Source organism: Symsagittifera roscoffensis, chromosome 6, assembly GCF_963678635.1.
Source record: "Symsagittifera roscoffensis chromosome 6, txSymRosc1.1, whole genome shotgun sequence".
NCBI classification, from domain to species: Eukaryota; Metazoa; Xenacoelomorpha; order Acoela; family Convolutidae; genus Symsagittifera; species Symsagittifera roscoffensis.
The window spans coordinates 1,406,638-1,420,571 of NC_087067.1; the positions used below are offsets into that span (position 1 = coordinate 1,406,638).

The following is a 13,934-nucleotide window of genomic DNA, read 5'->3' on the forward strand; positions in this document are numbered from 1 at the left end:
CATGCTAAAATTTTCTGTAAATCATTTTTAGTGTTTTGTGAGACATCATTATTGGTGAATTTTTCACGGATTATATGTAAAAATGTTGAAAATATTGTGATTTTGTTTCTTATTTTTGTATGTTTGGATGTTTCTGTTGGTGACGTGCTTTGAACTTCTGTTTTTTCTAATATAGATATATAACTATATATTATCGCAAAAACTTTGTTAGTGATTATTGAGTTTGCACTTTGTGAATTATGATATTGTATGCTTTTGTTATATTCTATGAAAACTTTCGAAAATTCTAGATCTATATCGTCTGTTTGAATTACATATTTGTTATGAGCTGTTCGTGGTGTGCTGAATTCTATGGTGTAGATTCCGTATTGTTGTGTTAGGTTACATATGTCTTTTAGATAATGTTCTATAATTTGTCTTTTGATTTTTACATCCGGGAATTCTGCTTTGCACGGACTGATTCCTGGTTCAAACAAATTTACGAGTAAGTTTTTACAAAATCGTGTTTGTCCTCTATCATTGACTGAATCTATAAGAAAGGGAAAAACTGCTTCTTCATCTGGACTTTCGTCACTTTGAGTGTGGCTCATTTTTTCGTTTGATGACTGTTAATATATAACTATCAATATGTCTAATTGGTTGTTTCCAATTATGTAGGTGTACTGGTTTGTGTTTATATTGCGTTTTTATATTGCTATTTTATTTAACCTGGGTCTTTTTGTTCAGGGTTGGAGAGAAAAGTATATCAATTCCGAAGAATGATTTTTACTTTCTCGTGGCTAGTCTAAGTTAAGGTGTTAACTTGTTTAATCTTACTTAGGGGTAGTGATTGTGTTCAAGGGTTGGAGAATAGTAAATCGATCCACAAGGTTCAGGTATAAATAGAACGCAAGTAGTTCGTTAGATACTATTTTAAACTTACTAAGTTTAAGATCTATCCTGGGTCTGGTAAGAGGAGGGTTCAAGTGAAGGATGAATAACCGAAGTTCTTCACTGTTTAGCCTAATTTGAATGGTTAGTATTATTAAAAATTTCCATTAGTCCTGGGTCTTTTGAAAAGGTTGGGTAGTGAATCGACGTTTGAGGTCGTTAGACAATTAATAAGTGGGCGGGGGAGAACAAAAGTGTTCTTTTTGATCCAAGGATAAGCCTTGATGATCAGAATTAAAAATTAATGATATAGAAAAATTAACTAAGATCCAGGGATAAGCCTTGATGGTCTGGATTAAAATTAAGTAAATTTAAGTTTAAAATGGTTTAAATTTATTTGGTATAAAAATTTAGTTTTTTATGATGTTAGTTAGCTTATGATTGCTGTTATGTTTAGGTGATGAAGCTGGAACAATAGGATGATGTATAATTACTAACTATTTATTGTCATGCTACTAATTTTTATTTTTATTTTCAAAAAATATTTTTCAAATAAATGTGTACTGCAGAAAATGAGAAAACGATCTGTGATCTTTTTATCAATCGTTTTTGTACATTAGTAATTTTGTTTAGCGCCTGAAATAATCATGAAGATTTCCTTCAAAATTTTATGTTTGCAAATGAAAATCTAAATTCATTGCTAATAAGATTCTAAATATAAAAGTTTGTGTTGGATTTTGCCGTACAACCATGAAACTAAATGGTAAGTTTCTACGTAGTCGTATATCGTCTCTTGTCCGAGGTCTTCTTCCAATACCGGGTAGTTCTAGTATTGTGCGGAATATCGGCTCTGATCTATTGAGTCGTAGAGACATTTCAATTAAGTTATTATCGTGTAACATTTTGAAAATGTTTTGTCTAATTTCTAATCTATAGTTGGTTAATTCTAAGCTATTAAGGTCTTATTCGTGCCTCACTGGTCGCACCAGATGAGTTAGGTCCTTTAGGTTAACTCATTGAGTAACTTCGGATAGGGTACACCGTCTGCTCGTCACGCTATCTTATTTTCGGCCGGATAGTTTCGTGCAACTTCTTAGTCTAATACCGATCCTAATCTTACTCTTATATCTACTAGTCTCAGGGTGTTTAACTAGTCTCTGCTAGGCTCAACAGATCTAGAGTATACTGGTTTTTTGCGGCAGCTGAAGTTCTCTTGGAGAGGCAACTAATTTCTAAGTTAAATTCAAATCTCTCTGGTGCTTAAATTACAAGTAATTTCAGCACTTACAAATAAGTGGGTTGTTAGTTGGATGGATTATGATTGGTTATTATTAAATATTTTACATTATGATTGGTTATTATTAAAAATTTTATGCCCATGGTGAAAACTAGCTTTTTCATACCCGGAAAAAATTGGTAAGTGCTAGATATTAAGTTCACAGGGAAACTTTGATCATTTGCCGTTTGTCTATCTAAAAATTTCGTTTGAATTTCTAGCGAATGTTGTCCAGATTCAGCCTTAAAAACGGGCTCTTTTGAGAGCAAAAATCTGAAATTGCACTTATCTTTGTCCACTTGTGTATTTCATTTTTAAAGGCTTTTCCAGGTAAAAACAGGTAGAAATAGGTTTTTGGAAACGATATTAAATACTTTACTTTGCTTGCGATACTTTTTTCTTCCGTTTTTGCTAGAACATTTTTAGTTTTGAACCGACAATCTTAATTATCTGCTAAAATTCAAAATTTTATTTATTGCCGTTAAATATTTAGCCATGTTGTTGGGACTTGCAGGGAAAGCTCCACACTCGAACTGTGCTTTTTTCACTTCCGTGGGAGAGAAGTTGTTGCTACAAAGGAGTTCCGCATTCATAATAGCTCAAGGTAAACAAAAGTTCATAGTAAGAAGTTGTGAATGCAAATATGTGAAGCCTTAGATTATGTTTAGAAAATTCAAAAAATTTATTTGATATTCAAAATCTCTGTCGTAAACTTTCTTGTTCTGAAATGCCAAAAATCTGGAAATTGCCAAAAATTTGTCGCGAAAGTCGGGAAATGAATCGCGGACTTCAAACCGGCTTGATTTTTTCGGTTTCCTTGAAATAATATATATTTTACTCGGGGATTATAAATTTTGATTTTCTACAAAAAGATTATTGAACTTTGATTGCTTACTATTACCAATGATAATAGTATTTTTGGCAGTTAATTCGCAAATGGAAAAAATAAAGGTCCTGTTATATAATGATCTCTTCTTTGATGTTTTCTTTTTTGTTATTGGTTGCTCTGCGTGCTAATTAATGTGTTATTTGATTGTGATTTATCATTTACAGCTCATCAGACAAGAAATTTGGTCTGTTTGCGTGGTGCAAACAAACCAGCCCATCATCAGAAAAGTTCAATCTTCGCATCGGCAGTTCGTTCACACAAACTAACCAATCACATCTCAGCTTTGCAAGGATTCAACTTCACAGTCAGTTATCACAATTCTAATTCAGCTACCATCAAAATCGAAAACTTAGTCGCGGATTTTGACCCGGGCGGTATCTAAAAAAAAATAATTTTGGAGGAAAAGGTTTTCAAAACACCTTTTTTGATCGTTACACCCTTTCGAAGTCTCACAAAGTTGCACAAACTAGAGGTCGTTAGAGGGATACTGGCTGATACAAATAATTATAACGACACAAGAATTATATTAATTTCATTATTTCTTATTTCGTAATGATCATTATTAAAGGCTAGTGTGTTTTTTTGATTTCTAATTATCAATTAATGTACTTATAGTTTGAATTTCAGCAACTCCTTAAGATGTCGAGTGAGTCGCAATGTCGCCAGAACTTCCACGAGGAGTGTGAGGCGGGAGTGAACAGACAGATCAACCTAGAGCTGACAGCCTCCTATGTCTATGACTCACTCGCCTTCTACTGCCACAGAGACGACGTCGCCCTCCCCAACCTGCACAAGGTTGATGAACACCCCACCTCCCATTCATTACGAGGCCAAACTGTGCACTGGATAGGCGTACAATTTGGAGTTTTTGTCGAAACAGTCAAAGAAGACAAAAAAAACAAACGAAAAACAATTCCTTGTTGTGGAATCGATTTACAAGTAAAAAAAAAAACACAGTTTAGCCTCGTAATGCTTCAATAAAGTTTCCTCAGATAAACGACATGTTGCATACCGTATAAACAGTGGCTGTATAAAACACTCTCAAGAAAGACAACCCGATTCAAAACTGCCTGATATTTTTTGTAACAAAACACAGTTCGATACAAAACAGCGTGAACGCTCTTTGAGAACAAAAAAGCAAAATGAGGTTTAAGTTTACTCTCAAAATTACAGTGAGAAAAAAGTTGTCTGCTGTTTTTCTCCAAATTGATCATAACAAAACTGTCCGAAAACATCAAATGATTCCAGACTTTTGTGTCCCAGAAAAAATGACAAAACTTTTTGTCTGTGATATGACCTTGTCATCTTTAATAATTTGATGTTTTGCGTTCGTTTAGCCGTTATATAACTAGATTATTTGTGTACCAAATAAGCATCGATTAGTAAAGGCGAGATCAAATTTACAAAAAACAAAGAATTGCATTTTCAAAGAATTGCATTGGTTGTAAGTTAGAACGGTCGGAAGTTCCTATCTCGGGTGGGTCAAAATGTATCTCAATTTAGTTGAAACTTCGAATTTAGTTGAAGCTTGATTAACGGAAAAAAGAAACTAGAAAATCTAGTCTGCACTGATACTTGTTAACGTTTTAAAATTGAGATTAGCTCAGTTTTGAAATTTTCCAGGAAACGTTTTAACTTTGAAAAAATTATTGCTTTAGTTCTTGGAAAAACTTATCAAAATATGCACTTTTGCAAAATAAATTTTGGATAATTGGATAGAAATTTAAGTTTTAATCTCAGTTCAATATGATTGATGCACCGTTTTAGAAAATTGAAATGTTAACTCGGCTCATAGATCGCAACTAGCTTGGAAAGTTTTTTTTTTAAATTAAACATCACTCGGATTTCTCTTAACGGGACACTCTTTGCCTGGCTCACGTTTTTTCGAGCAGATCTTTGTCTTTTTTTGTTCTTCTGACAACGTTCAATAGGCTTCGGAAATTATGGGTGTTCAAGAACCATCAACTGCATTGTTGGTTCTTGAACGCCCCTATTGTGTCACATTAATGGCAATTCCAAATGTCAATGTCGACCAAGGTAGTAATCTTCAAAACAATTGAAGATCGAATGAGCTGTCATAGGAGTGTTTCAAATGCAGTGGAAGCGTCACTCACTGGTAAATAAACCTTATTTAGCAGCATTCGGTCATGCTCAGGGAACTCTAGATCAAGCCTATAATTATTTATAATTAGAATCATTTGAAAGTGACGCCAGACGCTTTGGCATGTCTGAAAATGGCAGTGCATACATAAAAGGAACCAGAAATCCTTCGATTAATTAGTGTATGGTGTATATCTGGAAGAAGACATTCGGAACGATTGAAAAAATGTCCTAGCAGAACCAATCATTAGTGCAACTAAGAACGCCCAAGCCATGTATTTTATTTTAAGGAACTTGAATTCTAAAAAAAGTTGGAAGTTATCAGAATTTTTCTTTTGTAATCATTAGGGAACAGCGAGATTTGCGTTTATTTATGTCTTGTGATTTTTGTTTTTTTTTCAGAGAGAAATAGTAAAAGTTGTTTTCGCCCAAATTTAGGCAAAAAACATTGTCATCTTCTTCCGGTATGCTCTTTTCCCCCTCAAATTTAACTAAGTTCTCTTTAACATTGATTTAGGTTAAATAATATTATTCAAATAATAAAATAAAAGTAAGTTTCCAAAACTAATTTTGTAATTTTTGGGCCACATAGCAGAAACTTATCCGACAGTTGAATCGCAATAACTGATTATTTTGCTGAAGCCTTTTGTGATTTTTTCGTTTGTGTTTTTTTTTCATTAAATAGTTCTTCCGGAAGAGTTCGGAGGAGGAGCGCGAACATGCGGAGAAGTTGATGAAATATCAGAACAAGAGAGGAGGCAGAGTTGTGCTGCAGGACATCAAGAAACCTGCACAGGTAAAAACACCAAATTAGCCACTCAGTTTGATCACGAACCATTACGATTGAAAAAGATTGTGAATAAAATTTTTTATGGCAACAAAAGACTCAATTTTTTATTAGTCAACCAATCCGGATGCCCCCTCTTCAGGGATTCGACCCCTCACCAACTTAAGGGTCCCTTGAGATTATGACTATCCTTTAAATTTTTCTAAAGGTGTCTTTGGCGCCGATATATACTAATTTTGAAGGGAAGCGCGCAGCGAAAAAACGCAATTGTTTGGTCAAAACTTTCCAAAAAGTGCCCAGAAACGACCTTTTTGACCTGTTTTTTTTTTTCAAAAATTTTCCTGCGGTGCAAAACGTTTGGTCAAAATAGGGTTTTCATAGTGCTATGGGAGTGCTTGAAAAATCAATTGGGTCGACCTAAAAAAAGCTACAAAATTTTCTGAAAAAATTTTAAATTCCGCCCCCCCCCTCGAGAAAATCCTAGATCCGCCCCCAACCACAATGCCAATTCATCTAGTTATGGATGTAACAGTAAAAGTAAAAACAATTTTTGCTCCTTTAAAAATATATGCCCGAAATTTTTCTGTCTTTAGTTGAAGGGTGAGTTTGCGAGTGTAGTGGAACTGCTCTCAGTGGCACTTCAGTTGGAACGAGATGTCAACCAGTCTCTGCTGGAACTACATGATCTGGCTGAGAAAAATGCAGACGCCCAATTCTCTGACTTCATAGAAGGAGAGTTTCTCAAAGAACAGGTTTGAGTTTGGTTTGAGTTTGGTTTGAGTTTGGTTTGAGTTTGGTTTGAGTTTGGTTTGAGTTTGGTTTGAGTTTGGTTTGAGTTTGGTTCGAGTTTCGTCTCATATATTTAGTTGGATAGAAGCTTAAATTAACAATTGAAGTGGATGTCGGAAAAATTATGCAACAGCTAAAATTTTTAACTTTCAAGGCTGAATAACCCAGTTCTGTTTTAGTGTTAAAGCTTCAAGATTTTACAGCGCTGATTTAAGCTATCCGGACGAAGCGCATAAAATATGAAAATTTCAACAAGTTTTTCTCATGTTGGGTTGATTTTCGTGAAAAATGATGGAGCCAAAACTTGCTAAGGATTTTAGCAGAATTATTACGTTCAAAAATTTTTAATCAATCATATACGCTAATTAACGGATCAATTAATGACATATTATATCAAAGTAAGCCACTTTCATAGCTCATTGACGTTTGAAAAAAGGTATGATCTCCAAAAAAAAAATAGTGCAAAACATTTAAAAATTGTTTATTTTTTTTAAAACGAAAATGATCTAAAATGAAAAAATCCTAACACTTTTTGGAGATTAAACCACTCCTAACCTTTGTTGGGCAACGTGAGTAGCTTCCTGCATTGTGGTTCCGAGGTTAATAATGGAGTATAGTAAGTTTTTTATAGTCTGTCTCCGTGTAATTCTAAATTAATCGATTATACCAGACTAATAATCGATTATAAAACAAATAAAGTAGCAATCAATTTGATCCATTATAATTGGTTACAATGGGTTATAATAGGTTATAATGGATTATAGTAGATTATAATGGGCTACAATAATATTTCATGAGTGATAGTCTAGATTTTCCGAAACCTTGAAAGTAATTATTCAAACGTTGTTTTACATTTGGTTACAGCGGAAATTTGTATTGTTTTCTGCTTTTCTTTCATTTCTTCTTATCTCCCCTTCCCCCTAAAAACTTACACTAACTCCTCCCACTTTTCTTGCTTCCTTCATTCACGGCCACCTCCCCCTCCCCGGCATCCTCCCCTTACTCACATCAACCGTAAGAACATTTGCGGGGTGTCAATTAGTTGTGGGAGGGGGGAAGGTAGATGCGCGTGGTGTAGGTGGAGGTGGGGGTAGTTGCGCGGACAAATGTTGAGGTGGTTTCAATTAGTTGTGGGAGGGGGGAGGGCAGGTGTGGTAGGGATAGGGTAGGTGGGTGTAGGTGCAGTTGGGGTTAGGTATGCGGATAATTGTGTGGGGAGCTTGATTTCAATTTGGGCCTGTTCAATTTGGATGTTAAAATTGAGAAGACTTGGGTTTAATTTTTTAAAGTGATAGTAAGTTTAAAAACTGAGTAGGCTGTGATTTTTGCAGAAAAATCATCAACTTTTGTAGAAAAATTGGAAGTAATTTATGGAGTTTATAATCCATTATAATGGTATTAACTGGATTATAATAGGTGTGATTTCTCTAAAATACTGAATTAAAGTCGATCATAATCGGTTGAGTGGTCCCAAAGTGTAACGATATTTGATTTTAACGGCCACATTTTTGACCACGAAAACAGATTATACTCGTTTATTTTTCATGGAACTTCATTGCGGGTTACTATGATATACTTTTGTCAGCAATTGACCTGTTAATTTTGCGAAATTAAATAATAAAGCCAAATGAAAAAGATAGAGATACGGATTCGTCTAGTGGGATTCGTGGGATTTCATATTTGCAGATTTGTTGTTAGTGGGATAAAAATTTTGTATCGATTTTTGCAAAACAAATTACAACATTAATTTTGCTAAAATTCAAGCATATTTTGTCTTTCTCATTTTTCATCAAATATCATTCCAATTTTGAAAAAAAAAAACGTTTTAATTTCAAATTTATTGTGTGAGAAGCACCCGGGTTGAGATCCCGCTCAAAAACCGCTCAAGATTTGACCGGTTTGAGCGGTTTTCCAGCAAGATTTGAGCGGTTTGGGAGGTTTTTTTTGGAAAAACCGCTCAAATCGCTCAAATCTTGCTTTAAAAACCGCTCAGAAGCAGCTGCATCGTTACGATCGTGGACCACGTGGCGACTCATGTCCACGTGAGATTTTCCAGACTCAAAATCTCTGCGCGACTATGCAATTTGGGTCTAAATCCGGATCATTCAAATCACACAAACTATGGCATACATTTTGTTCAGGTGGACGCTATCAAGGAGTTGGGTGATCTGCTGACGAGAGCCAAGAGGTGCGGACCCGGGTTGGGAGAGTTCCTGTTTGACGTTGAAGCGCTCAACTAGAGACCGACATCAGAAGAATTAAGAAACTAAGAAACTACAAGGAATTAGAACCTATAATTCTCGAAGTCGGTTGTTATTTCTGATTCTTCGATGGTTATGCCCAGCTAAAATAAAAATAATTCATTTTCATATTTTAAACTTTTTGAAAAATAGTTTTGGTAAATGAATAAACAAAAATCATAATCCAAAGTTTAAAAAAAGGAATCATAAAATAAACATGAAATGAGTTGCTGGTCAGATATTGAAAATGGTGTCACACTGGAACTTCAAATATGTAAAACAGATTATATAAACTTAGTAGAAAACAACAATAATAGAACCGCAAAAAAGAGATATTACAATGATTAGTAACATAATGACTTGTAACAAGAACGTAAGAACTTTCAGTGGCAGACAAAATATCATATAACTGGAATAATTTCTTTCGTCTTTTTTGTCTATCGGTGTTAAAGGAAGTTTCTTTTGTTTCTGCAGCGAATAGTGATCGTTCATTTTCTTTGCTCAAATCTGCCAGTATTTATGGAGATATCGATTGGTTTTTAGGTATTTGTGTTGTGTGCTACTAACACATGTTGTGCTATTGAGCTGTAAAAGTCAGCATTTGCATCCAAATCGAACTTAAAATCGCAATCTGAACGTGAGCTTTCCATTTTTTCCAGCAATATTCGCAAAGTCTTGACTACAATCTTAATAAAATCAAATCTTTTAACATTACGAGACCAAACTGTGCACTGGATAGACGCAAAATTTTGGGTCTGTACGTTCCTGGATTCCAGAGAAAAATCCAAATGTTGACAAATGTAAGCGGATTTCATTTACAAAACTTTCATGGAATCCGCGTACAAATACCTCTAACGTAACTTTTGTCGGCTATTTTTGGTAGCGAATTCCCTAACAAGCGAATACTTCTAGTGTTTGTGGAGTCCTTAACTGTAAGTGGATTACGCAAAGTGTACTTGGAATCCGCAAACTTAAGTGGAATCCGAAAAAATGTAAGTGGATTCGATATTTTTGTTTTTTATTGAAACTGCCTACTGCAAAATTAGAAACTAGAGCTAGAATTTATATTTATAGCAATGCGGAATTTGAAAGCAAGGACTTAACCAATGTCAGCGGAATCAACAAAAAATCTTATAACATTGAATAACTAAAAATGTGAGTCTCAACTTTTAGTATCGATCACCCTAAAGTTTACCCCAATTATTGAGGGAGATTCTTCATTTTTTGAGAACGTTGTAAACACTATCACCGAGGAAATTATTTGGTTCAGAAATTGTCATAAGCTTTAGCTCAGTTATCATCATCCTTGTTTGAGATGAGATGGTTCAGTATTTGGTTCAGAATTTAAAATTAGGCTCAGAAATCATCATCAGTGTTTGAGACGAATTAACTCACAGGTTTTTTGGGGAGAAGTCTCGTGAGGGGTTTATTGAGATGAAGGAAGGCTCGATCGTACTTTACTAATAGTGATCAACTGGATTGAAACATGCTCTTTTTCTTAAAATTGAAAAGGGAAACTTAGACCAGCGGAAAGCAAAACACAGTAGGAAAAATAAGTAACTTTTGTTTTATCTAAAGCAAAACAAGCTAGGAATAAGTTTTGTTTTTATATATTGTTGAGCAACTCGGTCAATGTTTCGATACTTTTCTTTTATATTCTTATATCTTCTGAAATGTTTTGTTTTCATATAATACTGTATATGCGTCATCAATATGTCCACCCTTATGTTGTTTCACTGGCTGTCGTCATCTATATGTCATCTATATGTCACCAATATGTTGTTTCACCAGTATATGTCATCTATATGTTTCACGTCATCTATATGTCACCAATATGTTGTTTCACCAGTATATGTCATCTATATGTTTCACTTCATCTATATGTCACCAATATGTTGTTTCACTGGCTGCAGGTATTCAGGCGTTTACTGCTGGTATTCGCATTCTGGTTTGTTTTCTGAGATATTTTAAAGATAACTTTTGCGTTTATCTACTTTATTGCTGAAAATTTTTATACAATTGATAGTGCGACAATGAAAGGTGAATTCCAGTGTTGAATTTGAGTGCAAGCTTTACCAAAAACTCATAGCCCTAGCGATTTGTTTTTCAAGAAAAGAACACATTAATCTAAAAAAGAAGACCCATTTGGACCTGGCTTGAATGATCGCTAAAAGACGGCTCTCCCTAGCACGAAAAAAAGCTCAAAATCAAATAAATTTGAGGTTCTCACCGTTAAAGCGATCAACTGAAACACATAAAAAAATTGATATTGACCCGGAATTTTAGATTACAAATTGCATTTTCAGATAAGGCTCTCTCAAAACCTTAAGAGAGCATGACATAATAACTCATGGTCTTGTTTTTAATTGAGAACTCTCTGATTGAAAGTTGCTCACTCACTGTCCGCCTTCTGAAAATCATGGTCATTATCTGGGCGTACAACGAATTAATGAAATGTATTGGGATTCTGAGTTTGAACCTAAAGGTATGAGCGGCCAACATTTGGGTTCTTGGCCTCGGCTTTGGCCTTGAGGCAGTCATTTCACGGGCCCTCATCGCGCTCTTGTCCACTCTTAGATGATGTCAGTCAACGAGTCATCCAATTCAACCACACGCACTTTAGCATCAGAGTCATCCAAGTCAACCCTTTCCATTTCACCATCAGAACCATGATACGAGTCAACAATTTCCACTTCCACTTCAGCATAAGAGTTATTCATGCAGTCTACCGTCATCGCAGAATCATTTTCGTCATTATTATCGTCAGAGTAAAATCTAATTTTTACGAAAATAAAACAAGATTGACATAGAGGAAGCGGGTTGGATATTATTTTGTGGTTTTTATTGTGAAGGATATTGTAAAGGAGAGGTTGTTTAAATAGCCCAGTCTTAGTTAGCTCAAAAAAGACAAGGTCAAAAACAATACTTACTTTTAGGTAAAAAATACCCCCAGGAACTCCAGCTCACATAGACAGGGCATTTCGGGAGTCTTTTTCCATTAGCGAGCCTCTTTCAAGAGTCTACTCACAAGTAGTAATGAATTTCTTCCTCGCAAGTCTTCTACAACGCAGTTTCAAGGAAGGAGATTGGGCACACTTCTAGGGTCGAGCATAAAAGTCCCATTTTTTTGAAGTTCAGAAATTCACTCAGTTACTTAGACTGCCCGATAAAAAGTTAAGATGACAAGTTACATTTGATAAAACAATAATTCTTTATAATTGTCCAAACTCATTGTTTACATTTTGTCTTTTCATGGCGAACATGTTTAATGACAAAAGAAATTGATAAGCAAACATAATGCGCAAAAATTTGAGACTGAAAATGTCCAGACAATCATAGAGAAGCCCGCATCCAGTTTCAAGCGCTAATAATCGATTATATTACAATTTTAGTACCAGTCTTACTATAATTGAGAAACAATCAATTTTAATCCATTAATAATCGATTATAATCTCTCTTTTTAAATTCAAATTATAATTAATTATAATCCATTATAATCGATTATAATCGATTATTTATTCGTCTATTTTTTGATACAATTATAATCGATTATAATTGATTATAATCCATTATTTTTATTCAAATTTCTATTTTATTAGTTTTGCACATAAATCCATTATAATTGATTATAATTGATTATAATCCCTTTTGTTTGTGCATTTTTGTCTTCGAAGTTGCATCTAAATTGCTTATATTTTATGCTTCTTGTGTACGTTGGTTTCTATGAAAAATGAGAAAAATGTTTTTAAAATTTTCCAATTATTTCAAATTTATAAGTTTTTTTTCATTTCTTCCCCATTAGAGTTGTTTTGTGATGCATATTTTAAGCTTTTTTAAACACCAAAACATCAGCAGATTGATTTAGTTTCATGATTGATTCGGAAAATTTATTTTTCATCTACCGCGAGAACCTTTCCACTCATATGAAAGGATCTCTATGAAACTTTTGTTTCGTGGTATAACTTTGTGTTCAGATGAACCAAAGTGTTCAAGAGATCTCTTTTTCAGAGATTTTTTTATTGACACAAAAAAATAACCCATAAGATATATTTCGAATATAAGAAAATTTCGGCAAAATAAGAGATTATAATCGATTATAATCGATTATAATTGATTTCAAGGGTTTTTAGTAAGAACTATAATCAATTATAATCAATTATAATCGATTATAAGAGATAATAATCTCTTGGAAAATATCACGATTATAATCAATTATAAATCCCTTAAAGACCTAATTTTGGTAATTATAATCGATTATAATTGTCAAAAAATCATCATAATAATCCGTTATAATAGATTATTTACGCCTAAACTTGGATGCGGGAGGCTTTGATTCGCGCTCTTTGGTGCGCGGTGTCAGTCTCAGTTCCTTTTCACTGATAATGAGCAAAGCAAAATTCCTACTGGCAATGATAGGCCGCATGGCTCACAATGATGTTGGAAAAGATTGTCCACCCCTTCTTTGGTCGCCAGCTTTTTCGTTGTTGCTGGCTAAAATGCAAAACTAAATATGAATTTTGAAAATGTTATGTTAAACTGGATATCATCCGCTGTTGGGATGAATTATGTCAGTATACGGGATATGAAAACTGGTTGTCTCCAGTGTTCGGGATTAAATGAGTTTTTCACTATGTGGGATTATATTGGCGTAGTTTTTGGAATATGAGGTGAGTGTTCAGTATATGGAATCAAACTGGATGTAGTTTTCAGTATATGGGATGAAAGTCGACCAAAGGTAGGCACCTACGCAAAATATCATGGCAAGTGATTGTCTAAGGTTTTGTCGTGTGCCTTAAGAGTTTTCTGACCTGCTCCAGATAATCTAAGTGCTTGGGCGGATTCGTGTCTCTGGTGCTATAAAAGAGAACTTTTTTGATTTTGTTCATTTCGACCAAACTGATGTATCAATTCCATCTTGAAAATAGCCTCAGATGCAACCTAAGTTGACTCAGAGCCGACAGGGGAAATACCGAGTATCATTTG

At 34.4% G+C, this 13,934-nt stretch overlaps 2 protein-coding genes across 3 annotated transcripts in view; both read left to right on the forward strand.

Moving 5' to 3' along the window:
• The window catches only part of LOC134848890 (soma ferritin-like), a 237,886-nt gene extending 228,843 nt beyond the window's left edge, over window positions 1–9,043 (forward strand). For both annotated transcript variants that reach the window (XM_063866417.1, XM_063866418.1), the window contains exons 2-7: window positions 2,640–2,750; window positions 3,200–3,339; window positions 3,663–3,830; window positions 5,821–5,931; window positions 6,516–6,674; window positions 8,853–9,043. In XM_063866417.1, coding sequence (XP_063722487.1) covers window positions 2,642–2,750; window positions 3,200–3,339; window positions 3,663–3,830; window positions 5,821–5,931; window positions 6,516–6,674; window positions 8,853–8,951 — 786 coding nt within the window. In that variant the 5' untranslated portion in view covers window positions 2,640–2,641 and the 3' untranslated portion in view covers window positions 8,952–9,043. The remainder of the gene's footprint in view (window positions 1–2,639; window positions 2,751–3,199; window positions 3,340–3,662; window positions 3,831–5,820; window positions 5,932–6,515; window positions 6,675–8,852) is intronic.
• Window positions 1–13,934, forward strand: part of LOC134848877 (uncharacterized) — a 572,430-nt gene that overhangs the window by 326,589 nt on the left and 231,907 nt on the right. The gene's annotated exons all lie outside the window — the stretch shown is intronic.